Below are 27,988 nucleotides of genomic sequence, written 5' to 3' on the forward strand. Positions count from 1 at the left end.
TGGCAATGGCTGTATAAGCCTGTCGGAAGGCTAAAAGATGGATGCAAATCTCTCCCTAGGAGTTTCATAGTACAATGTAAAAAAAACAAAAAAACAGAGGGTTGGTCAAAATCATAAGTTCTAGTGGTGTAACTTTATTATTCAGATCAGCAGACAGAAGTTCATGAGGATGCTTTACCATAGGTTGAGTCTGGTCAGAAGACAGCATGGCAGATGACTGTGGGGGCTAAATGAAAGGTGTAGTCCAGTTACACATAGCCATTTATCAATGACAGTTGAAGCAATAAGAGTTTTCTATTGTTGGATTGGTCGTCAGCAGAAGGCCGGTACAATTGGGCAGTTGGGTTTCTAGATGCTTTAATACAGATGCCTGGGACTCAGCAGTGGCTACTTCAGGTTCTGCAAAGGAATCAGTGAGTGGATTAACCTCTTTAAATTTGCAGAGGACTTTTCGCTCAAACTCATGATTCACGTGCTTGACAATGAATTATCTCAGACATTGTGCTGTTTCCTCCTCCTTGTCACTGCTATGATCATCTGTGTTTGGCTCCGCATCATTGATCTCCAGAAGCTCAACCTTAGTGGAGTTCTCATCAGCTCTGACTTTACCCCGGTGCATCTCTCTTTCGCAGTCGGCAGACTTGTAGTCTTGGGCCTCTTTCTCGATGTCTTCATTTATTCAGACGACAGCAGCGCTAGATAATCAGTAACGCCTCTGTAATCGTGCGATAGCAGATACATTTCTGTCTCATTTTAGTCACAGACTGAATCTTTATAGCGGCTGCTTTCATAGTAAGGATTCTGTTTCGCACCACGTGGGCACGGTAGCATGAACTTGTATACTTGTCAGTCATAACTTGGTTCTTCTTTTCTGCATTTCGTGGAAAGCAAATTTTAGCACTGAGACAGTATTGCAGGTGTGCTTATAAGAACGCACAGCTTTCTTAGTTATAATGTTGGATCTGTATCCGGACTGAATCACATAAACAGCTATCTTCACATTCCTGTAGCATCTTTGTTGCTGATACTTTCTAATGTTTGACTGGACCACAATCAAACATTGCTTCAAATGTTCATACTGTACTTCTTTTTTTCGTTGCATTCTCCAAACTGACTGAAGAATGCAGTCTGCTTTATTCTGGAGATAAAGATTAAAAGCTTTCACCCCTCTGTAGGCAGCCTGTATGAGGAGAGTTGTGAAGTGTTTACACAGATAACTTTATCTCTCCATCCTTCCTTGGATAAGAGCTCTGCAGTATTTCTGAAGTGTTAGAATGCTTTTCTCTTTCTTTAAGAGTCTACTCTGATCTGAGAAAGTTCTATCGGGAAACAGTGATTTGCTTTTTTCCTTCTCCAAAGTGCCCTCTTCTTCTTCCTGTGCTAATTGCGTCTCTTACTTTTCTTGTTACTAGTTTCTTAACTTTTTGTATTTCATGGAGTTTCTTATTTCTTTCACTAACATGCTCAGTCAATGCTGAATTTACTCCTAGCAGATTCTTGTATTGTCTCTTAACAGCCTTGGACCTCTGCATAGGCATTCTTCAACTTACACAGTTCTGTGCTTAGATTGTGAACCTCTTTCTGAGAGACTTCCAGCTCTGTCCTAACTTGGCTGATGAGGTTTTGGTTCTTTACAGCAGCAGCAGTGTATGACCTTGCCAGATTAGTCGACAAGTCCTCAAAGTGACACACAAACTCATGCCTTGTCTTCTCCAAACATACACACAGCGGTTGCTGTGTAGAAACACTTCTGTAGCTTGGCCTTAGCTTCTTGCTCCTTATCAAATCATCCCCACAAGCAATCAATCTCATCCCGTGCATATTGAAGTGCATGAGCTAACGAATCTTTAGCTAGGTTAAAGGCGTCATCTTTCTTTTGCCCAAACTCTTCCCTTGACGTCACTCCCAGGACGATTCTGCCAGTCGCTCTAGGCTGCAGCACATCTCTGCTTTTTTCTGACACATGCTTGCCTGATGTTGCAGGATCATCTTAACTTTTTTTCTTTAGCTTCCACGGTAAGCTGAGAACCTCCTTTTACTTTTCTGTCTTCTTTACTTGATAGAAAAAGATAAGGGGTACACAATGATTGTACTCCAGAAGAAAATTCACTTAAATGCACACTACTATTATTTAAAATATAACCTTTAATGCTAAATACTTAAAACATATATTACCGAAAAGAGTGGTGTAATAAACGATAAAAATAGATTAAATAATATAAACATATGCACCAAAATATGTAAGTACTCCAGTGTATAATTGCAACTGAAATCTTAGAGGCTAGACAAGGTGCAACCAGCCAAGGTGAGCCTAAAAGCCCATCACTTTCAATCACTAGCACAATGAGTAAGTTGCCAAAGTCAGCAGCAGGCATTGAACACTACATGCCCATAGATCATATTAGTAACACTGTGTCAGTAGAATCATTCCCTTGCTGCTACACTATTTTTAGATATATGGCTATGCTAGAGAAATGCTGGAAGAACACTGTGTTAAAACAGCCCCATAACGGGGGCTGATGACATGATCATGCGCCCAACGCGCATTTTCCTCCTATTACGGAGCTTCGTCAGGGACAATTTTTCACAAGAGGGGGAGCGGACGCTATTTAAACACACAGGTCGCCATGGAAACGATGACAACACACCGCTACAGCGCATGCGCAGGAGAGCGCATGTGCGACTGCCAATATACATCATAAAGTGTCTTTAATTACCATTCAGTTAGTGTCCGTAGTAGCTCTTTCTCTGGGACATTGTAATCACACTAAAAGCCGCGATGAAAAGACAACACAGAAAGCCGAGCCGATCGCAGAACTCTACTGCGCATGCGCAGGGTAATGCACTTCTAAAACATCCCCCTACCCTGCGCATGATCGTACTCGGCTTCAGTTGTCATTGCGCATGACACGCCTGATAGCTGTAGTGGCTATCAGAAAACCAATGATACTGCGTATGCTTCGGGTCATAGATAGAACAGGCTAGCCTAGGAAACATTTCGCATGTATAGGCAGACAGAATTATTCCTGCCTAACAGCCTGTTTTTATTGCGCATGTATAAGATGATAGCAGTGTTAAGTAGGTGCCTTAAAAGCGTCCCAGAGCCCAGAATATATGTTGCTGCTCAAGGCAGCAAAAATGGGACATCAATTTAGGATGATGTATGCAGTATAACCCCTCAATTTATAACAAAAACGCAGCAATGTCCAAAATCACAGTGAAAATAAAATAAATTAATTACAAAATGTTAAACACACAACTTACATAATATCAATAGATGTCACTGTAAATATTGTGTGAATTGTTATTACACAAACTGATAAACCCATAACAAAGAAAGAATGGGTTTATGATTTAGGCAATATAGTCACTAGTTATAAATGAAATGAACTTCAATAATGTAGTATATAACAATATCATGGTGAGTATAACAAAACCATGTGGTAGGACTACTCTAATATAAATCATAAATGATATATATAAAGACAGCGAATAATGGGAAGGGCAGGACGACAGGCATATCAGATTGAGAAGATCAGATGAATGGAGTATATGTGAATCCTTCATTAAGTCCATATGGACTTCTGGTCTTCAATTTATAAATCCATTCAGCTTCAATTCTTAATAGCATCTGATCAACATTGCCGCCTCTCACCGGACACCTAAGTTGATAGATGCCCATAAATTTGAGGCTGTCAACATCTCCATTATGAAATTGCGTGACGTGTCTGGCTACTGGTGTTTCGGCAGAATGCTTGACAGAGTTGACGTGTTCAAGTATACGTCTACGCAATTGCCTTGTAGTCTTGTCTACATACCTTTCCCCACATTTACAAATGAGAAGGTATATAACGTTAGTTGTTCTACAGTTGATAAAGCTATCAACACTAAAGTGCTGTGTGTTATCATAGCTATCAAACACCTTTGCTGTGATGACATGTTTACATGCCTTGCAACCCTGACACTGATACATCCCCTTAATAGGGCTCAACCAAGTCTCTGCTCTAGCACGCTGATGATGGCTATGGACAAGTTTGTCACGCAGGTTTTTCGATCTCCTATTTGTGATATTCGGTCTAGGGCCGATAACCTTAACTTGGACGCGTGCTTTGCACGAAACGCGTTGAAGGGCTGCGTCCCTCAATTTTATGCCTTGCTAAATAAAGATAGTTTTTTGCCAGACCTGCTCTCGTTTGGATGCTGTGCGCTGCACACCTACACTACTGGACTTCACTCTTTACAGCGGCACGCATTGGAAGGGAGACTCTGGAGGTGATTGAGACAGTGAGTACTCACTAGGGGCTATCCCAATGAGGTGGAGGAGGGTGTCCCAGGACAAACTACCCCAACCTTCAGGGGGGTTTTTTGGTGCCCCCCCCATACTATGGACTGAGTATATATACAATGAATTGAAACCTTAATACCCAGTGCTCTCCCTTCCTTCAGAAACACACACACAGCACTTTGAGCACCATTTTTCTATCCACTCCAAATACAAACAAATACAGCTCAACCACGTTATACCGCGATCCGCTATAACGCGGATCCGCATATAACGCTGTTTGAGCATGGACACCGAATTTCTAAAAAAAAAAAAATTTTATTTTTTTTTTACATTTTTTTTGCACACTGCACACTGCACACTGCACACTGCACACTGCACACTGCACAGCCCACTACACACACTACCAGCACTCACTGCACATTGCACACACTCACAGCACACTGCACTCACAGCACACTGCACACCACACTCGCACGCCCCCTCCCACTCCCCCTCCCTACCATTGGTGTCGGCTGCTGAGATCGGAGCGGAGCTGGCATCGGGAGGAGGAGGGGGGGTGGTGTGGATGCCGGTAGAGGGGGTGAGTGAGGAGCAGGCAGGGACTCGGAGGGCCGCGTGGGCTAGGCCCAAAACTGGTTGTGCTGCGTAGGAGTGGTGTGTCAGAGACACACAGACTGAGGGCAGGAGCGGAGGGTCTCTGGATGCCGGGCGACGGTCCGGCCGGTGTAGGGGGCCGGTGGGGGGGGAAGGTGGATGCCGGTGGGGGGGGGTGGTAATGCCAGTTGGGTGGAGGGGGGTGAATGCAGGGGGGACCGTGTGGATGCCAGGGGGGGGAGGGTCGAGTGAGGAGCAGGTTGCGGCTCGGGGGGCCGCGTGGGCTAGGCCCAAAACTGATTATGCCGTGGAGGGCGGGCGCGGAGGGTCTCTGGATGCGGCGGCCTCGGGGAGGGGAGGAGGTGGATGCCGGTGGAGGGGGATGGATGCCGGTGGTGGGAGGAGAGGTAAGGAGCAGACTGCGGCTGGACTCGGAGGGCCGCTGTTGGCGGGCCTGGTGGCTGCTGGGGGACGTGTAGGGCTTCCGGCCACCTCTTCCCCCCTCGCTCCCGATCGGGCGCGTGGCGACCATTTTTTTTTAAAATTAGCGCGACCCCGGTTCTAGCGCGGTCGGATCGGGTGGCCCCCGAGGACCGCGCTATAACAGGGTTGAGCTGTAGGTATTTTGCAGCTCAAACCTTAATGTGGATTGCTTTTCCAATCCATGTAATTCTCAGATGTCCAAGTGATTCAGGGAGCGCAGGTACATATGAAGAGAAAACATACAGGCAATAGTGCAATATGTTTTAAAAGTGGGTCTAATAAATCAATGTCTTCATTAGTCCAACAAAATTGTTACTCACAAATTTCTTAGTATTTAGGTGCATGTAAAGCTTTCTTTGCAATGTTGTGATGTTATATCAAAGGTATCAGCATATCTTAGGAACAGCATATACAGGAACCCTCGTGGAATGGAACAAGAAACGCGGACATAGTGTAGACTGATTATAACATTTTTATCTGAAGTAACTAAATAGTAAAACACACTCACATTGTGTTAGTGTTACGCTGTGCTCACCACGGACAAGGAGGGACCCCGAAACTGAGGTTAGATGGGTAACAAACTGCACCCACAGCTACGAGGACACGCCTGGAAAGTGGAAAATAGGCGTCTGGGAGTATAAGATAAAGTAAGATACTCGCCAGACGAGAAGGGAGGTTCCAGAAGATAGGTGGTACCGATAGCCTGGGGTCCAGAGCCGGGAGGTAGGTCGGAATCCGCAAACCGAGGTAAAGGGGTCGGGGTGTCAAGAAGGTCCGGATACAGACCAGGGGTGTCCAGGAGGTCAGGATACAGACCAGGGGTGTCCAGGAGGTCAGGATACAGACCAGGGGTAGAAGACAAGAGCGGATCCACAGCCAGGCCGGTTCGGTACGCAAGGGATCACTAAGGAGACAAAGAGACAGGAACTGAGACAGGCACGACCGTGGTTAACACAGGTCATACAAAGCTATGCTCAGCCAAAGAATGAATGGCTGAGCAAGGTATAAGTAGGAGGAAGGACCAATAGGAAGAGGGGGAGTAACAAGGGAGCGGCCCCAGGGAAGATGGAGATTGGAAGGGAGAAACTTACCACAGCTGCGCTGGAGATGCAGCTTTTGAGCGGTGCACGCGCATCAGGCGTGTGCGGCACGCGGGAGAGGCGCGCGGCCTCAGCTGGGGGCGGGAACTCCCCCTGAGGGAGGACGTAAAAGTCCTCGGCCGTGCGCGCGCATGCACGAGTTCAGTAGCCGCCGCGGGGAGCGGAGGGGAAGGAAGATCCCGCCTGTGGCGGCGAAGGGGGAGAGCCGGAGCGCAGGTAAGTGAGGTAGCGGGAGGAACCCCCTTAGGGAGAGGTGTTCCCCCGGACCTTACAGTACCCCCCCCCCCCTTGAGGAGCGGCCTCAGGACGACTCCAATATGGCTTTTGGGGACATTTAGAGTGGAAGAGTCTCAGGAGTCTGGGAGCATGTATTTGATGGTACGGTACCCAAGATCTTTCCTCTGGGCCAAAGCCTTTCCAATGCACCAGGTACTGCACCGAACCCCTCGTCCTCCTGGAATCCAGAATCGACTGAATTTCAAACTCCTCCGGCCCCTGAACTATGACTGGTTTAGGGTCAATCGGTGTCCTATGGAACCGCGGACTCTGGGACATAGGTTTCAGCAGTGACACATGGAACACGGAGGGTATCCTCATGGATGGAGGAAGTTCCAGACGATATGCTACAGGATTGATCTATTCCATTACTGAGAATGGACCCAAGTCCCTGGGGGCCAGTTTGTGGCTCGGAGTCTTCAGTCTAATATTCTTGGAGGAGAGCCAGACTTTATCCCCTGGCTTGAAGACTGGTGCCTGACGGCGGTGAAGATCTGCCTGTGCCTTTTGTCTGTGGGTTGCCTTTCTTAAAGCCTCTTGGATCTTTTCCCAGGATTCCTGAAGATCCTTGATTCGGTCATCAGCCACTGGAACCCCGGAAGGAACTGAGGTGATGGGCAGCTGACCTGGATGAAAACCATAATTAATGAAAAAAGGGGATTTCAGCGTGGAGCTGTTCTTTAAAGAATTATGGGAGAACTCTGCCCACGGAAGTAAATCTACCCAATTATCCTGGCTGTCCGCGATGAAGCATCGGAGGTATTGTTCCAGAGTCTGGTTCGTTCTCTCAGTTTGCCCATTAGTTTGGGGATGATACCCGGAAGAAAAGTGGAGGATGATATCCATCCTGCGAGCGAAGGCCCGCCAAAATTTGGAGACGAATTGTGTACCTCGATCGGATACAATGGAAAGAGGAACTCCGTGAAGGCGGAATATTTCCTTAACAAAAACGTCTGTCAGAGTGGCGGCATTGGGCAGACCTTTGAGGGGGACGAAATGGGCCTGTTTGGAAAAACGATCCACGACAACCAAAATGGTGTTCATCTCTTTAGAGGTTGGAAGTTCCACCACAAAGTCCATGGAGAGATGACACCATGGTCGATCAGGTATAGGGAGGGGTTGTAGAAGACCGTACGGCTTTTTACGAATGGTCTTAACCTGGGCGCAGATTGGACAGGTCTTTACATACTCCGAAATGTCCTACAACATGGTAGGCCACCAAAAGGTACGACCAATGAGGTGAGAAGTTCTGCTAATGCCTGGATGACCGGCTGACCTAGAAGAATGACCCCACTCAAGAATCTTCTTACGGAAGTGCGGAGCTGCATACATACGGCCGACCGGCACCTTAAGGCCCCTCGGGAGGTTAGATTGTTTCGGAGATAACTTCGGAATTGTCCTCAAACAGGAATTGACGTGAAAGTGCGTCTGCCTTTTGATTCTTTGAGCCAGGAATGTAAGATATGAGATAATTAAATCTCGGGGAAAAAAGAGACCATCGAGCCTGGCGTGCCCCAAGGCAACGTGCACTCTCAATGTAGAGTAAGTTTTTATGATCGGTAAAGATCGAAATGGGGGTCTCCGCTCCCTCCAGAAGATGTCTCCATTCCTGAAGGGCGAGTTTAATGGCCAGGAGCTCTCTGTTTCCGACGTCATAGTTCCGTTCTGCCGAATAATTTTTTTTTTAAATGAACCCACAGGGATGAAGTTTAGCCTGAGGGGACTGTCTCTGAGAGAGAATGGCGCCAGCACAGACGTCGGATGCGTCTACCTCTAAGGTAAAGGGAAGCCCTGGGTCAGGATGACGCAAAATAGGAGCAGAAGCGAAAGATTTCTTGAGAGAGTCGAAGGCTTGGAGAGCTGCAGGAGACCAAACTGCTGTGTTAGCTCCCTTTTTGGTAAGGGCAGTAATGGGGGCCACGGTGGAAGAAAAATTATTGATGAATTTACGATAGTAATTCGCAAATCCCAAGAATCGCTGTATGGCTTTAAGGGAGGTGGGTTGTGGCCATTCTAAGACAGCCTTGAGTTTGACTGGGTTCATAGAGAAGCCAGTGCTAGAAATTATATATCCAAGAAAGGGAATGGAAGAAAGATGAAAAGAACATTTCTCTAGTTTAGCGTAGAGATTGTTCTCCCGAAGGCGGGACAGGACTAATTTGGTGTGCTGAATGTGGTCAGAGAGGGATTTGGAAAAAATAAGGATATCATCAAGGTATACGATGACGAAGCTGTCGAGGAGATCACGGAAGATCTCGTTGACAAACTCCTGGAAGACCGCCGGGGCATTACACAGGCCGAAAGGCATTCATAATGCCCATCCCGGGTGTTAAAGGCAGTTTTCCACTCGTCGCCCTGACGGATGCGGACAAGGTTATAGGCTCCGCGGAGATCAAGTTTGCAAAAAATTGTTGCCCCCTGTAGACGATCGAAGAGATCGGAAATAAGTGGCAGGGGTTAACGATTCTTGATCGTAATTTTGTTAAGACCTCTGTAATCAATACAGGGGCGCAAGGAACCATCCTTCTTCTTAACAACAAAAAAATCCAGCTCCAGCTGGAGATGAAGAATTGCGGAGGATACCCTTCCTTAAATTATCCTGGATATACTCGGTCATGGCCTTGGACTCGGGTATGGATAGGGGGTAAGAACGGCTCTTGGGTAAGGTAGCACCGGGAAGGAGCTCAATGGGACATTCAAAGTCTCTATTGGGAGGTAACACTTCAGAACGTACCTTATCAAAAACGTCCGCCAGGTCCCAGTAGACCGTTGGATGGGAAGTTTTATACTCTGCGGGTACTTCCATCGTATGGGTTCTTTACCAACCCAATCTAATTGTGGATTATAAAGTTGCAACAAGGGGAGTCCTAGAATTACATCTACCGATGGAGTATGGATCACGTCCAAGATAATCTTCTCTTGGTGACCGTACCCCGTGGAGAGGGATAGAGAACAAGCCTCCAGAGAAATAAAGGCTGGTTGGAGTGGACGCCCTTCTATGGCCTCCAGACCAACTGGAACAGCCTTAGATCGAAAGGGAATCCCATTCCTATAGGCAAAACTCTGATCAATAAAGTTCCCCTGAGACCCAGAATCTATAAATGCAGAGGCGGGTCAGGGAGTTATTCCAGGCCAGAGAAATAGGCAGCATTATACGATTGGGAAGTACTTTAGAAGATGAAAGAGGAGAAGAGATTATACCCAACGAGACCCTCTCATACCTTATTGGGTCCTGGCGTTTCCCGGTCGCAGAGGACAGCTTACCAGCAGATGACCAGGATGACCGCAGTATAGGCACAGTCCACCATCTTGTCGGCGCTGTCTCTCAGACGCGGATAGACGATGACCTCCGAGCCCCATCGGTTCGGGCTCATCCATGGGTTGGGGGACGTGATGGACGAGACTGCGGCTGGAAGATCGGGAGGAGTTGGTACGAGGAAGAGCGCGTTCAAGTCTCCTCTCTCGTAGCCGCTGGTCCACGCGGATGCAGACCGCAATGAGATCCTCCAATCTGGTGGGTCTCTCCATAGTGGCCAGCTGGTCCTTGATGGCATCCGAAAGACCCTGCCAAAAGGCTGCTGATAGTGAGCCATTATTCCAGGAGGTCTCTGCCGCGATGGTCCGGAAATCCAAAGCATACTCGGCGACAGGACGAGTACCCTGGGAAATATGGAAGAGAGAAGAATCTGGCGTAATTTGACGACCAGGCGTATCGAATACTTGCCTGAATTCTCGAAGAAAGCGAGAATAGTCATGCGTCATGGCAGGATCCCGCTTCCAGATGGGGGATGCCCAGGCTAAGGCCTTTCCGTTCAAGAGAGACATAATATAAGCCACCTTTGAACGAGCAGTGGGGAAGCGCAAGGGAGATAATTCAAATTGCATCTCGCACTGATTAAGAAACCCTCTGCACTCGTGAGGATCCCCTGCATAGTGGTTGGGAGCCGGGAGATGAGGATCCACAGCCACGGGAAGACCCGGGGAGGGAAACGCCGCAGCTGCCATGGCAGAGGAGCCTGGGGAAGGCTGCAACGAGGAGTGTCTAGAGAGCTCCTGCGTCATGGACGCAAGCTGCGCCTCTAGCTGGAGAAGTCGCTGCATGGGGCTTGGTTGCTCAACCTCTTCGGGGTCCATGTCTGTTGGGCTGAGCATAATGTTACGCTGTGCTCACCACGGACAAGGAGGGACCCCGAAACTGAGGTGAGATGGGTAACAAACTGCACCCACAGCTACGAGGATACGCCTGGAAAGTGGAAAATAGGCGTCTGGAACCGTCTGGGAGTATAAGATAAAGTAAGATACTCGCCAGACGAGAAGGGAGGTTCCAGAAGATAGGTGGTACCGAGAGCCTGGGGTCCAAAGCCGGGAGGTAGGTCGGAATCCGCAAACCAAGGTAAAGGGGTCGGGGTGTCCAGAAGGTCAGGATACAGACCAGGGGTGTCCAGGAGGTCAGGTTACAGACCAGGGGTGTCCAGGAGGTCAGGATACAGACCAGGGGTAGAAGACCAGAGCGGATCCACAGCCAGGCCGGTTCGGTACGCAAGGGATCACTAAGGAGACAAAGAGACAGGAACTGAGGCAGGCACGACCGTGGTTAAGTTGTTTGAGGAGGTACCCGGGCGCTATCTCTGTGGAGCTTGTCGGATATACGGAAATGTAAAAATGTAAAAAAAGGGGGGTATGATACTGCCTGAGAGTGGTTTTTCATGTGATGTCCTCCTGTGACTCGAAACCCCAGCAGGATCTATCCAGGACCCTTGTAGGCAATGAATACAAAAAAGGATGGGGGAGCACAGTTGTGGGAAACAGGCAGTGTAATAGATCTAGTGATTAATACTTAATAGAATAGAGCGGTTAAACCCTGAGCAAACGTAATAGCTCAGGTGGCTGAAGTCCAATTTGAAGGGTAAACATACATAAATGTGTATGTGTGGGTGAAAAGGTAAAATGATAATATATAACTTACACGGCCTTGTGTAAGCTCAGTCGCATCAAGGTTTCTTTGGGAATCCCGTAGTCTTACAATGATGCTTTTCTCCCCGCGATGTAGGTTCTTCTTCTTGTTGTATGTTCAGCTTTCTTCGTTTGTTCAATGTGCCGCTCCAGGGGGATTTCCTCTCATATAAACAAAAAAGAGGGTAGGATTAAGTCATATATATATAGAGACGTCAATGAGGGGGAGGATGGGGTATTTATAGACCACTGAAATAAAATGGTATAATCTAGCACTCACACGGGCTAATGTGAGTGTACTCCTATCTTGGTATCTTGTTGCTGCCCATTTAGGGATATTATCCAATTAGTAGCAGGTGGTGGTGAAGGGGAGGGGACAATAATACAAAATGTATATGTAGCACAATACTCACACGGGTCAGTGTGAGTACACACTCCTAGCGGTTTCTTTGCACTTCTATTCCTGGTGTAACTGAAGCTGAAGATGGGTTTAACACAGATAAAAGACACTAAAGTCTGGAGGGTAAAAACTAATTTTAATAAAAAACATGAAAATAAAAGTACATAAAAAACAGAAACCAAAGGCTTCTGTGGGGAAGTAAGAGCAAGAGGGGGCAGTGTGGTGTATAGTAGTAGGGGGTCTCGCCTTCCGCGTCCGGATGGGGAGCTACAACTGCACCTCTGCCTCCTCTGTGGTGTACTGTAAAATGTCCCAGATGAAAGAAAGAGCAACGCGTTCGAGCCTGAGGAAGTCCAGTTCCGGACGAAACGTATTATTATCCCCTCCCCTTCACCACCACCTGCTACTAATTGGATAATATCCCTAAATGGGCAGCAACAAGATACCAAGATAGGAGTACACTCACATTAGCCCGTGTGAGTGCTAGATTATACCATTTTATTTCAGTGGTCTATAAATACCCCATTCTCCCCCTCATTGACGTCTCTATATATATATGACTTAATCCTACCCTCTTTTTTGTTTATATGAGAGGAAATCCCCCTGGAGCGGCACATTGAACAAACGAAGAAAGCTGAACATACAACAAGAAGAAGAACCTACATCGCGGGGAGAAAAGCATCATTGTAAGACTACGGGATTCCCAAAGAAACCTTGATGCGACTGAGCTTACACAAGGCCGTGTAAGTTATATATTATCATTTTACCTTTTCACCCACACATACACATTTATGTATGTTTACCCTTCAAATTGGACTTCAGCCACCTGAGCTATTACGTTTGCTCAGGGTTTAACCGCTCTATTTTATTAAGTATTAATCACTAGATCTATTACACTGCCTGTTTCCCCCATCCTTTTTTGTATTCACGACCGTGGTTAACACAGGTCATACAAAGCTATGCTCAGCCAAAGAATGAATAGCTGAGCAAGGTATAAGTAGGAGGAAGGACCAATAGGGAGAGAGGGAGTAAAGAGGGAGCGGCCCCAGGGAAGATGGAGATTGGAAGGGAGAAACTTACCACAGCTGCGCTGGATATGCAGCTTGTGAGCGGTGCACGCGCATCAGGCGTGTGCGGCGCGCAGGAGAGGCCTCAGCTGGGGGCGGGAACTCCCCTTGAGGGAGGACGTAAAAGTCCTCGGCCGTGCGCGCGCATGCACGAGTTCAGTAGCCGCCACGGGGAGCAGAGGGGAAGGAAGATCCCGCCCGCTGCGGCGAAGGGGGAGAGCCGGAGCGCAGGTAAGTGAGGTCGCGGGAGTAACCCCCTTAGGGAGAGGTGTTACCCCGGACCTTACAGTTAGATCAAATAGAGCATTTTGATCAAAAGATCGACGTCTGGAAGCTGGAGCGGTCTCTCTGCTCCTATACACCTTTGAACTTGTGTCGTCCGTCCCCGCACTTCCGTGTGGAATCCCAGGATGGAAAACAGGAGGCGGATCCGTAGACGGGCAGGTAACACAGTGTGCTGCCTCCCACTCTATCGTCACAGGATACTGGGTACTCAACGCGTTTCACCTTTCCCAAGGTTTCATCAGGAGACCACTTGCTTATCTTGATGCTTATCTTTGGAGCAGGAGCTGCAAAATCAGCAACAGGCACCACAGAAGAATCAGGGAAAGGTAAGCTAGTCTTTGAAGCAAAAACTTTAGAATCAGCAATAGGGAATTCAGACCCAAAAAATGAAAGATCTTTAAAGTGGGTGCTGTGGAAATTTTGCTATTTCGGAACGAGAAGGCCTTTTAGCATGGGCTTCTCACGAAAAGGAAGGGGTCTTTCTCAGGGAGATGTAAGCGGGCTGCTGAGTATGTTCCAGTGAGATCTAAAAAGGGCCTTTGTATTCTGCCAAGGGGCGGCCCTACCGCTCGAGTGGATCCCAGTGGCCAGAACAGCGAGGAAAGTTTTAAACGGGATCACAAGAACAATGAAGAGGGATGAAAGAGGCAAGCCAGATACTAACAGTAATGATACTCTAAAAAAGGGAGTGGGGAGTAGGGATGGCAGTTCTTGCATCAGCCTAATATATTTATTAAGGGTGCATGAAGAGATAAATATTAAAGCATACATATAAAGAGAACAGAATCCCTACTTGCTTGCACTCATTACAGATAAGAGTACAATAGAATTTAATATAAAACGTAACATTTTCTTGGGTAATAGTAAAATATGGTGCAGACTGGTAGAACAAAAACAAAAATTGTATTGGGACCATATGGAAATCACACCCAGGATACAGACTCGCCACTGGCATGAACAAACCGGAGGACGTGGCCTTGCTCCAAGGAACCGGCGTTCCAAACCCGATGAGGAATCGGAGCTCTGACATATCCAGAGGGATTGCCTGGATTCGCTTGGGACAGAATTCCTGATCTAAAACGAAGGACTTTATATCTTATTCCAGACAATACTGTAAGACGGTATAAAGACATTGCATGAACAGTTTAACATATTTTATCTTTTAGGCGTATGACACAGTTACAGACCACATTAAAATGTGAGACAGTTTTAGTGGTCACTTAGACTGGTGACACTTAGACTGGTTGTGGCTTTGAGAGTCTCGGGTAGTTTTTCCAAAAGTGAGGTGCACGGTAAGAGATGGAGACGCGGCCGGATACTTTTTTGAACATTGGGACCGCAAACAATCGTTTGGAGTCAGATCACAGGTGATAAGTAGAACTGAGCAACAATGTGTTAACAACGCAAATTGAAAGTAAATAAAATACAATGCAGTGCATGAAGTGCTATAACCCAGTGAATAAATGGATAAAACACAAATATCACATAAACTGCAACTCCGTGGGACAGGAGCCTCAGAAGTGGATGCTCCTTGGAAACCTCATACAAAGAAGAAAGCATGATGCATGCGAGGAGGTTCCCGTGGTTTCTGTATGGTACAGTGACTTCAATAAAAGTTCCTTTTAAATAACCTGTTTAAAACCAGAGACAGAACATAAAACACAGACAAAGCTCATTTTTAGCACATCCAGTGAAACTCATACACGGTACAGTGCCTAAATATATATGTATAAATATCTATTAAGTAAAATGGTCTTTTAGTTTGACATTTTTGGCCAAAATTGTTGTAAGCCCCTGAGCCAACTTCACGGCAGACCACAATTCAGGGGTCCCTAACGCTAATATAAATTCTTAGTAACCTGTGTAATAACAGGAAGAATGATTTATAGTAAATCTGTCAATATTATTTGCAAAGTTCTAAGTCTGATTGAAGTCTTTATTAACCTGTACATTACCAGGAAAAGCACTCTGTATTAGAGTTGTCACAACCATCCTGCAAGCAAACAAGTTCCCCTGTGTGGAAGATGCTATGGGGTGAGCCCTTAACCATTTAAATGTGGGAGGGGGTGAGCTTCAATTAAGTAGGAGGTTGCCACCCTCCAATCAGCCAAGACTAGCTGAAACACAATTGTAAAGTATACTGGACACCTAACAAGCTCCTATTGAACCCCCAAAATAACCACAACATATATATACTGTAATCATATGAGTGTCACAGAGGAGTGCTACTGAGCATGGCAATATATATTTAAAACCAGAGACAGAACATAAAACACAGATAAAGCTCAGTTTTAGCAAATCCAGTGAAACTCATACACGGTACAGTGCCTAAATATATATCTATAAATATCTATTAAGTAAAATGGGAACTTGCTGGCTTGCAGTATGGTTGTGACAACTCTAATACAGAGTGCTTTTCCTGGTAATGTACAGGTTAATAAAAGCTTCAATCAGACTTAGAACTTTGCAACTAATATTGACAGATTTACTATAAATCATTCTTCCTGTTACTACACAGGTTATTAAGAATTTATATTAGCGTTAGGGACCCCTGAATTGTGGTCTGCCGTGCAGTTGGCTCGGGGGCTTACAGCAATTTTGGCCAAAAATGTTAAACTAAAAGACCATTTTACTTGATATTTATACATATATATTTAGGCACTGTACCATGTATGAGTTTCACTGGATGTGCTGGAAACTGAGCTCTGTCTGTGTTTTATGTTCTGTCTCTGATTTTAAATATATATTGCCATGCTCAGTAGCACTCCTCTGTGACACTCATATGCTTATATATATGTTGTGGTTATTTTGGGGGTTCAATAGGAGCTTGTTAGGTGTCCAGTATATTTTAAATAACCTGGCAGCATCAGCTTATTTTTTGCATGTCCGTGAACGCAGTGCACAGCCGCATCTTCCTGCGCATCTTCCTTGCTGCTACTTAAGGGACTGTTTGCACGCTCGTCCAGGAATGCATTCTTCAATTAAGGAGCAGCGAGTACTACAATTCAATACTTATATGTATATCATTGGTTGATCCAGATCCAGGGATTTATTCACCATGTCTTTGGAGGTCTGGTTGATCCTTTTATTATGGTCTTCCTAGACTTCCCCTTAGTATTATCTTGTGATATACCAATTATAGGAGCATAATAGGATCCAGCTGACAGTATTCCGGGTGAATTATATTGGACATTTTCTATTCCTTATTGCAGTTGAACACACAGGCATTGAATTAGCTGCCTATTCATGTGCTTTTGAGCTCTGCTTTGGGAGGTTTTTCCTCCTATTTTTCGTCTGCTGGTTTCAGCAGTCTGAGGTATGTTTCCCGGCATACTCATTAGCAAATTACTTAACCCTGTCACATATACTGTACACTGATATTTGTGCTCTCGTAATTCCAATTTATTCCTTGTTGATTATTCTTCAGTTTATTAAAATCTGCCAGTAGACAATGTTGTCTTTGTTGAACCAGTATAATATGTTTTTTGATAATTTATTTAAAATGCCACCATATACAGCTCAGCCCCGTTATAGCGCGGTCCTCGGGGGCCACCCGATCCGACCGTGCTACAAAACGGGGTCGCGCTAATTAAAAAAAAAAAAAAATGGCCGCCGCGCCCGGGGTTCCGTGTCTACAGAGGGGGGAGAGCTGGGATCGCACTGTGCTGGACTATGCTACACCTCCTTCCCTTCCTCCCTCCTCCCTCCTCCTGTGTCTCCAGTAGTCAGAGAGCTGCAGGCAGTGCTAGGAGAGTGCGAGGCTCAGGGCTGCAGCCTCCTCTCCATGCCAATTTTACTCACATGTCCCTGGCCACTGATCACCCCGCACAGCTGCTTCTCCTCCTTCAACTCGCTCTCACTGGCAAACTTTTCAGGGACGCCGGGGGAGCCTGCCCTGTCTAGGGAGAGAGGTGTGTGTTCGTGTGTCTGTCTGTGTGTTTGTGTGTCTCTGTCTGTGTGTGTGTGTTCTCTTGTTCCTGATAGCTTCTCCTGCTCTACACCACAGACATTCTATCCTTCTGTGTGTAAGAGTGATTTAGGCGATAGCAGCTGACACCAGATATAGGGGGGGGGGTGGTGTGTGCTGTGCAGTGTGCTGTGTGTGTGTGCAGTGAGTGTATGCTGTGTCCTGTGAGTGTGTGCAGTATCCTGTGAGTGTGTGCAGTGTGCTGTGAGTGTGTGCAGTGTGCTGTGAGTGTGTGCAGTGTACAGTGTGCAGTGTGCAGTGAGTGTATGCTGTGTGCTGTGAGTGTGTGCAGTGTGTAATAATACTTATTATTATGCCAGCAATATAAAAGTACAGCTCAACCCTGTTATAACGCGGATCCGCTTATAACGCGGTTTGAGCATGGACGTTTTTCTTGCTATAATGTGGCAATGAGGAAGGTTGTTTGCCATACATCCATATGGCCCTATTTGAATTCATATCAATCTATTCCTGCGGACAATGATACGATGAATCATTAAGTGACCTGTTCACCTAAACATCTGATGTGCCAGCTCCTCTGACAATATTTGAGACAGTGAAGAGGTTTGGCTGACATATTTTAGCTTGTATCAAACTCCACTGACAGCGACACTGCGTATCATTATGTGACTTGTCCACATTAACACCGGATGTGGCAGCTCTCCTGATATCTATGTGGCAGTGAAGTAGTTTTTAGGATATTTTGCTTTACTGGTTATTCCAGTGATACTTTGCTGGGATACTAACCCCTAAGAACCAAGGGATGTTTCTTGATTACTACCCTTTGAGCAGACTCTGAGTTGCTATATTCAGTGCTTGGTCACCCTATGACAGACATCTATCTGCCATTTTTGGCACATGGATACACAGGTCTAGTGTCCTCTCTAGCTGTGTTTGTTCATTTATGTCCATGTCTTATTGGCCTTTTTCATCTACCAATCTAACCTTATTTTGCTATTACAGTACCTGAGTAAAGGTTACATTTTATATTCAATTAATCTATTCTACTCACATTTGTAATGAGTGCAAACAAGTAGGGATCCTGTTGTATTTTATGTGCATGCTGTAACCATCAAGATACAAACAAGCAAAGGTCAGTATACAAAAGTAAGGTAGGAGTAGGAAAGGGAGGATTATAAAGGCAGAGGACAGGTGCAGAGAGGATACAAAGTCAAGACAGGAGGACCTGCCTAGAACATCTGAAATCAAGACACGAACACAGCATTTCCGGTGGAGGAGCAGGGGATCTGCAGACGGAACGAGAGCTACAGGACATTTCTGATGTCTCTGACACCCATCACTCGGGGTTAATAATCAAGTACAATCAATTACTTCCCCCTTACCCCTCAGAATCAGTATAAAGTATTTCTGTATATTGATACCAAAATAAGAGTTTCTAATCCCAGCTATACCTTTTTTACCTTTGCTTGTTTGCAGGTTTGCCTCTGATTGTACCAGAGAGGTTAGAGATTAAGTCAGAAAAAGAAGAGCCAAACACGGAAGATTATCTGACCACAATAAAGAGTGAAATAGTTACATTTGTTGTCGATGGTGAGTACCATAACATCCTATTGTGTAGACAAATGTTACCTTGTTACAAGTACAGTAGAATGGTCACCTTTAGGAAATATCCATGGTTAATTGCCTTTTGTAAGAACTCCCTAGCCTGCTGAATTCTGGAACAAGCCACATTTCTCCACCACTTTCACTATTCGAACCCCAGACCTTGGCTAAACAGCAATACACGCATGATTCGCTCCTGTCAACACCACTAGAGGAAATCTCACACTCTGTCTGACATCCTCCACTACAAATTGAATCTATATGATTTCAAACCTTGCCAGGCTAAACAATGCTACTTTTTCTTCACATACCGTAGTGAAAATTCACAAGTAAATCCAAAGCTGTCTCCTCTCTGTATTTGACTTTCTAGTCAGACCACGATCTGTTAGCTGCTTTCTTCCTCCATTTTACCTCAGAAATTTGCTCACCATTTATAGACGGGGAATCCATTTGTGAAGGCAACCCCTCTATATCCTCCTCATATTTTACACCTCTTCTTCTTTCTAGCTCTGAAATCTGCCTTCCTTTACTCTTTTTCCTTTGTCATAGAGGATGAAGTGTTGCTGTTGCAAAAATGTTAAATGTAATCTGCAAATGACAGGTGACTCAAGTATTATATAGAATGTCCTAAACAATTCTTCATCACGTTGCTCTGAAAAGCTTCAGTGACATAGTGTATTCCTGTCGCACACTCTTGCTGATTTTTATCTTGCTTGTATTTTCATACCTAATGGCTGATGTGGCATTCTCATAAATGTTCTTTATAATATCAATGTATGCTTCTTCAACACCATCTTCTTAATGTATTTTAGACCGCTGAGGCGTAGACACACACCAATGCTTTTTGTAGTCTATGAATCTTAATCTGAGTGGTACAGTAGATAATATTTATTACTAGTACGACTTGGATGGGATCCATTGTGTAGTATCTACTATAAAATCCTGCTTGTATTCTAGGCTACTGTAGGTGAAGTCCAGCATGTGTTTCAGGGAATAAGCAAGTTCTTAGTAACATTTTTGTAACCGATTAGAAGGTCTATAGTTCTTGAGGTCTTCTTTTTCTCCTTTCTTGTGGATGAGGATAACTATAGTACTATTCAATTGTCCTGTTCTTCAAGCAGCATGTGAACAGTTTTTCAAGGATTTTCTCTACTTCCCCAGCTTCTTTAAGGATTTCAGTTGAAATTATATCTTCCCTTGGGATCCTCCAGTTCTTTATGGATTTTACTGGCTTTGTGTCACGGTTGTGCTTACCACAAACCGGGCCCAGACCGCGTGGCTGAGGCTTGGTTATGAAATCACCGACCTTAGACCGTGCAGACTGGTCCGGAGTGTGACGTTCATAGTCAAACAGGCCGGGTTCAGGACTGGAGAGAACAGCGTAGTCGTTGGACGAGCCAGAGTCGGGGTAGGAGATATCCGGGTAGTCGTAGTCTAAGCAGGGAGTCGGCAACAGGAAATCAAGCAGGTCATTCGGCTTCAGCGTAATTGCTGCAGGTCGGGAACGGGGTTTGCGCGAGTGGTGTCCACGGCCCATGGCGCCGGTCTAGAAGGAAGACTGACCGGAGTGGGCACACCGCCAGGCAGCACTTGTAACCCCGTGCTTCAGCGCAAAAGTTTAAGCAGGCCTCTGCGAAGGGAAAGAGAGCAGCAGGCCACGGCATCCAAACAATACCTCTGCTGGGGGTGAATGCAGCAGGTAGTAGAATCCAGGCAGGCAAAACACAGGCCTCTGTGAAGAGAGGAACAGCAGGCCTCCGGGAACCAGGAACTCAGGCCTTAGCGTAGCAGCAGCAGGCCTGGAGGAAACTGGAACAAGTACAACGAACTAGAACAATAACAACAGAGATAAGTAACGAAAGATAACATGCCAGGAGGCTTGTGGCAAAACACAGGTAACATCCAAGAAGGATTATGCTCGGCCGAGAAGCATTGTGGGAATGCAGTATTTAAACGTCAGTGAACCAATAGCAGAAGGGGCATGTCAGCATTGCTCTAATGACTGAGGCCAGGCTGAGGCTGCGGTCATAGCTTGCACAGCTGCTGTAGATACCAGGGGGAGTGTACCAGGAGGGCACAGGTCTGCAAGGCAAGGTAAGCAGTAAACTGAGGTGTGGATTCCTTACACTTTGCCAGCACCAACGGTCTAAATTCCTTCTCACTTCCTCCCCTCCTCTTCCCTCTCACTTCATCCCCCCCTCTTTCCCTTCACTTCCTCCCCTCCCATTTTTGTTCCCTCCCTCAATCCCCCCCCCCTCTTCCTTCTCACTTCCTCCCCTCCTCTACCCTTTCAATTTCTCCCTCTATTCCCCCATCTCCTCCTTTCCCTTACCTCCTCCCTTCTATTCCCCCTCACCTCTTCCCCCTCCTCTTCCACTTTATTCCCCCGGCCTCTTTCCCCTCAATTCCTGCCTCTTTCCTCACAATTACCCCATCCTCGTCCCTCTCGATTCCCCCGTCCTCTTCCCTCTCAATCCCCCCTTTACTTCCCCCTCCTCTTCCTCCTATGGTGCACCTCTTTTCCACTTTCCTCTTCCTCCTTTATTTTCCCCTAAATTCCCCCTCTTTCCCCCCCCCCCCCCCAGTTCGCTCTTCCTCTTTCTCTTCCATTCCCCCTTTCTCTTTCCATCTTCCTCTTTCCCCTCAATTCCTGTCACGGGAGACCAGGGATTTACACCTTTATACTGGGATCATATCACTGAGCAAAACCAAGAAGAAAAACAAATTACGCTTATTTATTCCTTAGAAACAGACATACACACAATGGATTACAATTATACAGAAGGAAAACACACTTACTGGTGGTCTGGGCTACAAAACCAAGGCTACGCTTATAGTGCCGGTGACGTCAGGCTGCGGTCGCTGGAAAATTGAGATGACTTCCAGCGATCACGACCAAGCCATCGATCCGTCACGTCGCACTTATTATAAGCGCACGCGATGACGGCAATGCATTTGTTTTGACGCGATGTCGCTATAAGCGCAGCCTAAGCTTCCTAGTTGAATTTTCACAGAAAACAAAGTCTTTAGGTTACAACCGCTAATGTAATGAGGAGTTAACCCTTGCCGCAAGGCCTAAACACCCACACCGGGGCATCTACTCCCTTCAAGAACACTGTAGAGCAGTGGTTCCCAAACTTTTTCGGTTCAAGGCGATCAGGCGATGAGGATTTTTCCACGGCGCCCAAAGTGAAAACAAAGTTGTATATACGTACCTAACAGTTGCAGTGCACAGCTCTCACACAGACTCTCGCACAGACACAAACTCTCACGCAGACACAGACTCTCACACAGACACAGACTCTCACACAGACACAAACTCTCACACAGACACAGACTCTCACACAGACACAGACTCTCACACAGACACAGACTCTCACACAGACACAGACACAGACTCTCACACAGACACAGACTCTCACACAGACACAGACTCTCACACAGACACAGACTCTCACACTCACACAGACACGGACTCTCACACAGACACAGACTCTCACACAGACACAGACTCTCACACAGACACAGACTCTCACACAGACACAGACTCTCACACAGACACAGACTCTCACACAGACACAGACACAGACTCTCACACAGACACAGACTCTCACACAGACACAGACTCTCACACTCACACAGACACGGACTCTCACACAGACACAGACTCTCACACAGACACAGACTCTCACACAGACACAGACTCTCACACAGACACAGACTCTCACACAGACACAGACACAGACTCTCACACAGACACAGACTCTCACACAGACACAGACTCACACAGACACAGACTCACACACTCTCACATAGACACAGACACAGACTCTCACACTCTCACACAGACACAGACTCTCACACTCTCACACAGACACAGACTCTCACACTCTCACACAGACACAGACTCTCACACTCTCACACAGACACAGACTCTCACACTCACACAGACACAGACTCTCACACTCTCACACTCTCACACAGACACAGACTCTCACACTCTCACACAGACACAACTCTCACACTCTCACACAGACACAGACTCACACTCTCACACTCTCACACAGACACAGACTCTCACACTCTCACACAAACACAGACTCTCACACTCTCACACAGACACAGACTCTCACACTCCCACACAGACACAGACTCTCACACAGGCTCTCACAGACTCTCACACAGACAGAGACTCTCACACAGACACAGACTCTCACACAGACACAGACTCTCACACAGACACAGACTCTCACACAGACACAGACTCTCACACAGACACAGACTCTCACACAGACACAGACTCTCACACAGACACAGACTCTCACACAGACACAGACTCACACTCTCACACAGACACACTCTCACACTCTCACACAGACACAGACTCTCACACTCTCACACTCTCACACAGGCTCTCACAGACTCAGACTCTCGCACAGACACAGACTCACACTCTCACACAGACACAGACTCTCACACAGACACAGACTCACACTCTCACACAGACACACTCTCACACTCTCACACAGACACAGACTCTCACACTCTCACACAGACACAGACTCTCACACTCTCACACAGGCTCTCACAGACTCAGACTCTCGCACAGATTTTTTTTTTATAGAAAAAAAAGTTTAATAAATATTTTTTTATTTTATTTGTGCAATCATTGACACACACACACACACACACATAGACCCCCACACCCCCCAATACATATAAAAAATACCCCTGCGTCCCTGAATACATATAAAAAATACCCCTGCGCCCCCCAAATACATTATACATTTTCTCCCACCTCCCCAATACAAAATATACCCCCACCTCCCCCCATCATCACCACAGCTCATCCTGGCCCCCCCATCATCATCTCCTCAGCTCATCCTGGTCCCCATCACTGCCCCATCTTGTCTCCCCCCCCCCCCATCATTTTCATCTCCCCAGGCTGGCAGACCGGCCCCCATGCCCCTTCCTATCCCCCCCCCCATCATTTTTATCCTCCCAGGCTGGCCCCCATGCCCCTTCTTATACCCCCCTCCCGTCATTTTTATCACCCCAGGCTGGCCCCCATGCCCCTTCTTATACCCCCCCCCCCCCCATCATTTTTATCTCCCCAGGCTGGCCCCCATCTTATCCCCCCCCCAAAGAAAAAAATTGTCCTTAGCTTACCTCTGACTCTGCCCCCGCTGTTCACTCCTGTAGGATGACTGTCCTCCGTGCTCATTAGTACCTGCTGGCTCAGACTAGCATGCATCCGCCACGCTCGCCCCCTCCACACGCGCTCGCCCCCCGCCCACACGGGCTCGCCCCCCTGCCTACACGGGCTCGACCCCCTGCCCACACGGGCTCGCCCTTCTGCCTACACGGGCTCGCCCCCCGCCCACCCGGGCTCGCCCTTCTGCCCACATGGGCTCGCCCTTCTGCCCACATGGGCTCACCCCCCACCCACACGGGCCCGACACCCCACCCTCCCACACGCGATCGCCTGCACACCACACTATTGAACGGGCCACATCCGCCGCTTGGCTTGCCGATGGCCGCCTGCAAATTTTCAACCGGACAGGCATAAGAATTATTGGCCTGTCCGGTTGAAATCGCGGCGCCCCTCTAGCCAAGCCACGGCGCACCAGGGCGCCACGGCACACAGTTTGGGAACCACTGCTGTAGAGGATTGGTTAGACACTCGAACAAGCCCCAAGCACTCACAACTCACCGGATAGGAACAAAAATAAAATACATTTTTTTAAACTACATAATAAAAGTGACAAACTGAGGACATACTGGGACCAAACAAACAAAACTCTCCTCCCACATGTTTCACGCTCTACCACCAACACCACTCAGAAATGTGCAAAAGTGCTATTAGTCAAATATGGCTATTAGCGATTTTTCCCATTCAAATAAATATTACATTGCAATACAATAAAATACATTACTATTATATATACAGAAGCAGCCTTATGATAGGTCGCGCAGCATGCAGCAGTGCATAGCAGGGGGTAATTGCCCATCAGGATTAACACAGCAAGGGTCCCTACTTCTGAATGGGACTCCCGCTGTGTGAACCCTACTGCATCGGTCTGTAAGAATCAGTCACTCTCACTGCGCGCCTCTAACCTGCGGTATGAGGTGCCGGTATCTTCACCATGTTTAAATTCTCCAGCGTCATGCCCCATGTGACCTGGACATTTAAACAATGCAGAGAGATACCAGGGGCTGTAACACAGGAAAGAGAGGGTCTCCAATGCTGAAATTAATGCGGTTTAGCTCCGGAGACCCCCTGCTTCAATACTTTATTTAAAAAAATAAAAGCACCTTCATTACCTTAGCGGCTAGCCGTAAGGCAATGAAGGGCTTAAACCAGAGTATCTGGTTTATTGGCTAGGAATACCAGGAAGGTTGTGGGAGGAGTTAACCCCTTCATTACCTTAGTGGCAGTACCCGCAATTATAATGACAGGGTTAACCCCTCCGACTACTCACCCGAGAGGCCTTATCAGCCCCCCCAGGGCAACTACCCCCTTCACCAACAAATACTTGCCACTACACCCATTTATTGCCAATGTGGTTATCTATGCCTTCAATGGGAGCAAAGATAACCCCAATGGCAATGAATATGCACCCTACTACCCAGCCCCTCTACCCACAACAACCCCTCTCAACACATACAGTACAGTAATGGGCAAAATCCCTTTTATTCAGATCTGGTTAATAGCGCATTTGACCGTTAAAAAAGGAAACATTACCAAAACATTAGCCAGCCAACATATAGGACATACTTGAAAACGAGAGGCAACTCTCAATGTATTACTTCCTGGTAAAATATTTTATAAATAAATATAGTAAATATAAAGTTGCACTTATTCCTGCCAGGATGAAAGCCATCCTCGTCCTCCTCATCTTCAGTGGGCACAGACCATAAAATAAAAATAACCAACTTCTGGCCTGTAACCACTTAATCACCTTAGCGGTTAAATACCCTTCTACTCCCCTACAGGGAGGCCTACCCTTCACGGGACATCTACCACAACCCCCTCTACCCATTAATTGTCACAGTGGTAAACCATGCCCACAATATGAGCATGAATTGCAAAATTGGCAATGAATGGGCAAGCTAACAATTTCAAATAACCACACAATAAAATACATTACATTTAAATAAAAACAAACATTTGACGATAAACCCATTGATTGTCACTTTAGTAAACCATACCAAAAAAAGCCATCTAAAAAAGTAAAATACATTACAAATTAAATAAAAACAAACATTTGCCAAAAAATGCATTGATTGTCTCTGTGCTTAGCTATACCCTCAAAGTGGCATAGATAAACACATTGCCAGTCAATGGGCATCCTAAATAAAAAAAATTGACATAATGTGAGGGCATAGATGACCACAGTGACAATCAATGGGTGAAATGACTAGAGTTTTGTTTTATAGCAATGTATTTTTTACAGTCAAGTATTTTATTGTATTGCACTGTAATTATTATTTGAATGGTCAACATCGCTATTAACCATCTTTGACTAATAGCACTTTTGCCCATTTCTATGTGATGTTGGTGGTAGAAGGGGTGGGTGAAGGGGGTAGTTCCCCCAGGGTGGGTGTTTAGGCCTTGCGAGAGTAGTTAACCCCTTCATTACCTTAGCCATAGTATCTGCTACGGTAATTAAGGGGGTGAACTCCTACCGCAACCCTCCTGGGAGACATAAACACCCACCCTGGGTCAATTACAAGCTTTACCCACCCCCTCTACAAACAAAAAACCAGGTAAAGCTATTTAACCCTTTCATTACCTTAATGGTTAGCCACTAAGGTAATGAAGGTGTGTTTTCATTTTAATAACATAATACAGGCATACCCCGTTTTACGTACACCCGCTTTACGTACACTCACAAGTACATACATTTTTTTTGTTGCACTATACCCCTGTGTACGTACGCGTGCTTCGCGAGTACGGACACCAGGGGGCGGCGTACGCACCTCAACACTCCTGCAACCTCCTTCATGCTTGTCTTCATTATGGAGTGCTCGATCTCCCTGTTCCCTCTGCTTTCCCATCTGTCTCCGTTCCCCCTCCCATCTGTCTCCGTTCCCCCTCCCATCTGTCTCCGTTCTCCCTGCACTCACACTCCATAAAGCAGCAGCTAAACCAGTGAGTCCGCCCGTGACTCTGCTTCCTCCTTCTCCCCCCTCCTCCCTCCTCCCTCAGAGCTCTGCGAAGCTTTGCATGTGATGTGAATTACGGACTACAGTGAGTGGGAGAAGATCTTCTGCTGCAATCTTTGCGTGTGTGTGTGTGTGTGTGTGTGTGTGTGTGTGTGTGTGTGTGTGTGTGTGTGTGTGTGTGTGTGTGTGTGACTGAGTGACTGTGTGTGTGTGTCTGACTGAGTGACTGTGTGTGTGTGTGTGACTGAGTGACTGTGTGTGTGTGTCTGACTGAGTGACTGTGTGTGTGTGTGTGTGTGTGACTGAGTGACAGTGTGTGACTGAGTGACAGTGTGTAACTGAGTGACAGTGTGTGACTGAGTGACAGTGTGTGAGTGTGTGACTGAGTGTGTGACATAAGTGACTGAGTGACTGAGTGTGTGACTGAGTGACTGAGTGTGTGACTGAGTGACTGAGTGTGTGACTGTGTGACTGAGTGTGTGACTGTGTGACTGAGTGACTGTGTGTAACTGAGTGTGTGTGTGACTGAATGCATGTGTGTGTGACTGAGTGCGTGTGTGTGTGACTGACTGAGAGAGAGAGACAGAGAGACTGAGTGAGAGAGAGAGAAGGAGAGAGAGACTGCGAGAAGGAGAGAGAGACTGCGAGAAGGAGAGAGAGACTGCGAGAAGGAGAGAGAGACTGCGAGAAGGAGGGAGAGACTGTGAGAAGGAGGGAGAGACTGTGAGAAGGAGAGAGCTGCTATACAGTACTGACCTGCGTGCGCGCCTCTCACCTCCTTGCTTGCTCCTATTCATTTTATTTGAATAAAGCCTACTGTATTTATTTTGGTTACAAATGCGTTAT

At 46.6% G+C, this 27,988-nt stretch overlaps 1 protein-coding gene across 7 annotated transcripts in view; it reads left to right on the forward strand.

The window, feature by feature from the left end:
* Positions 1–27,988, forward strand: part of LOC142463890 (uncharacterized) — a 108,890-nt gene that overhangs the window by 56,354 nt on the left and 24,548 nt on the right. For all 7 annotated transcript variants that reach the window (XM_075566715.1, XM_075566718.1, XM_075566714.1 and 4 more), the window contains one exon: positions 18,848–18,961. In XM_075566715.1, the coding sequence (XP_075422830.1) occupies positions 18,848–18,961 (114 nt within the window). The remainder of the gene's footprint in view (positions 1–18,847; positions 18,962–27,988) is intronic.

This window comes from Ascaphus truei, chromosome 12 (genome assembly GCF_040206685.1).
Source record: "Ascaphus truei isolate aAscTru1 chromosome 12, aAscTru1.hap1, whole genome shotgun sequence".
Taxonomy (NCBI): domain Eukaryota; kingdom Metazoa; phylum Chordata; class Amphibia; order Anura; family Ascaphidae; genus Ascaphus; species Ascaphus truei.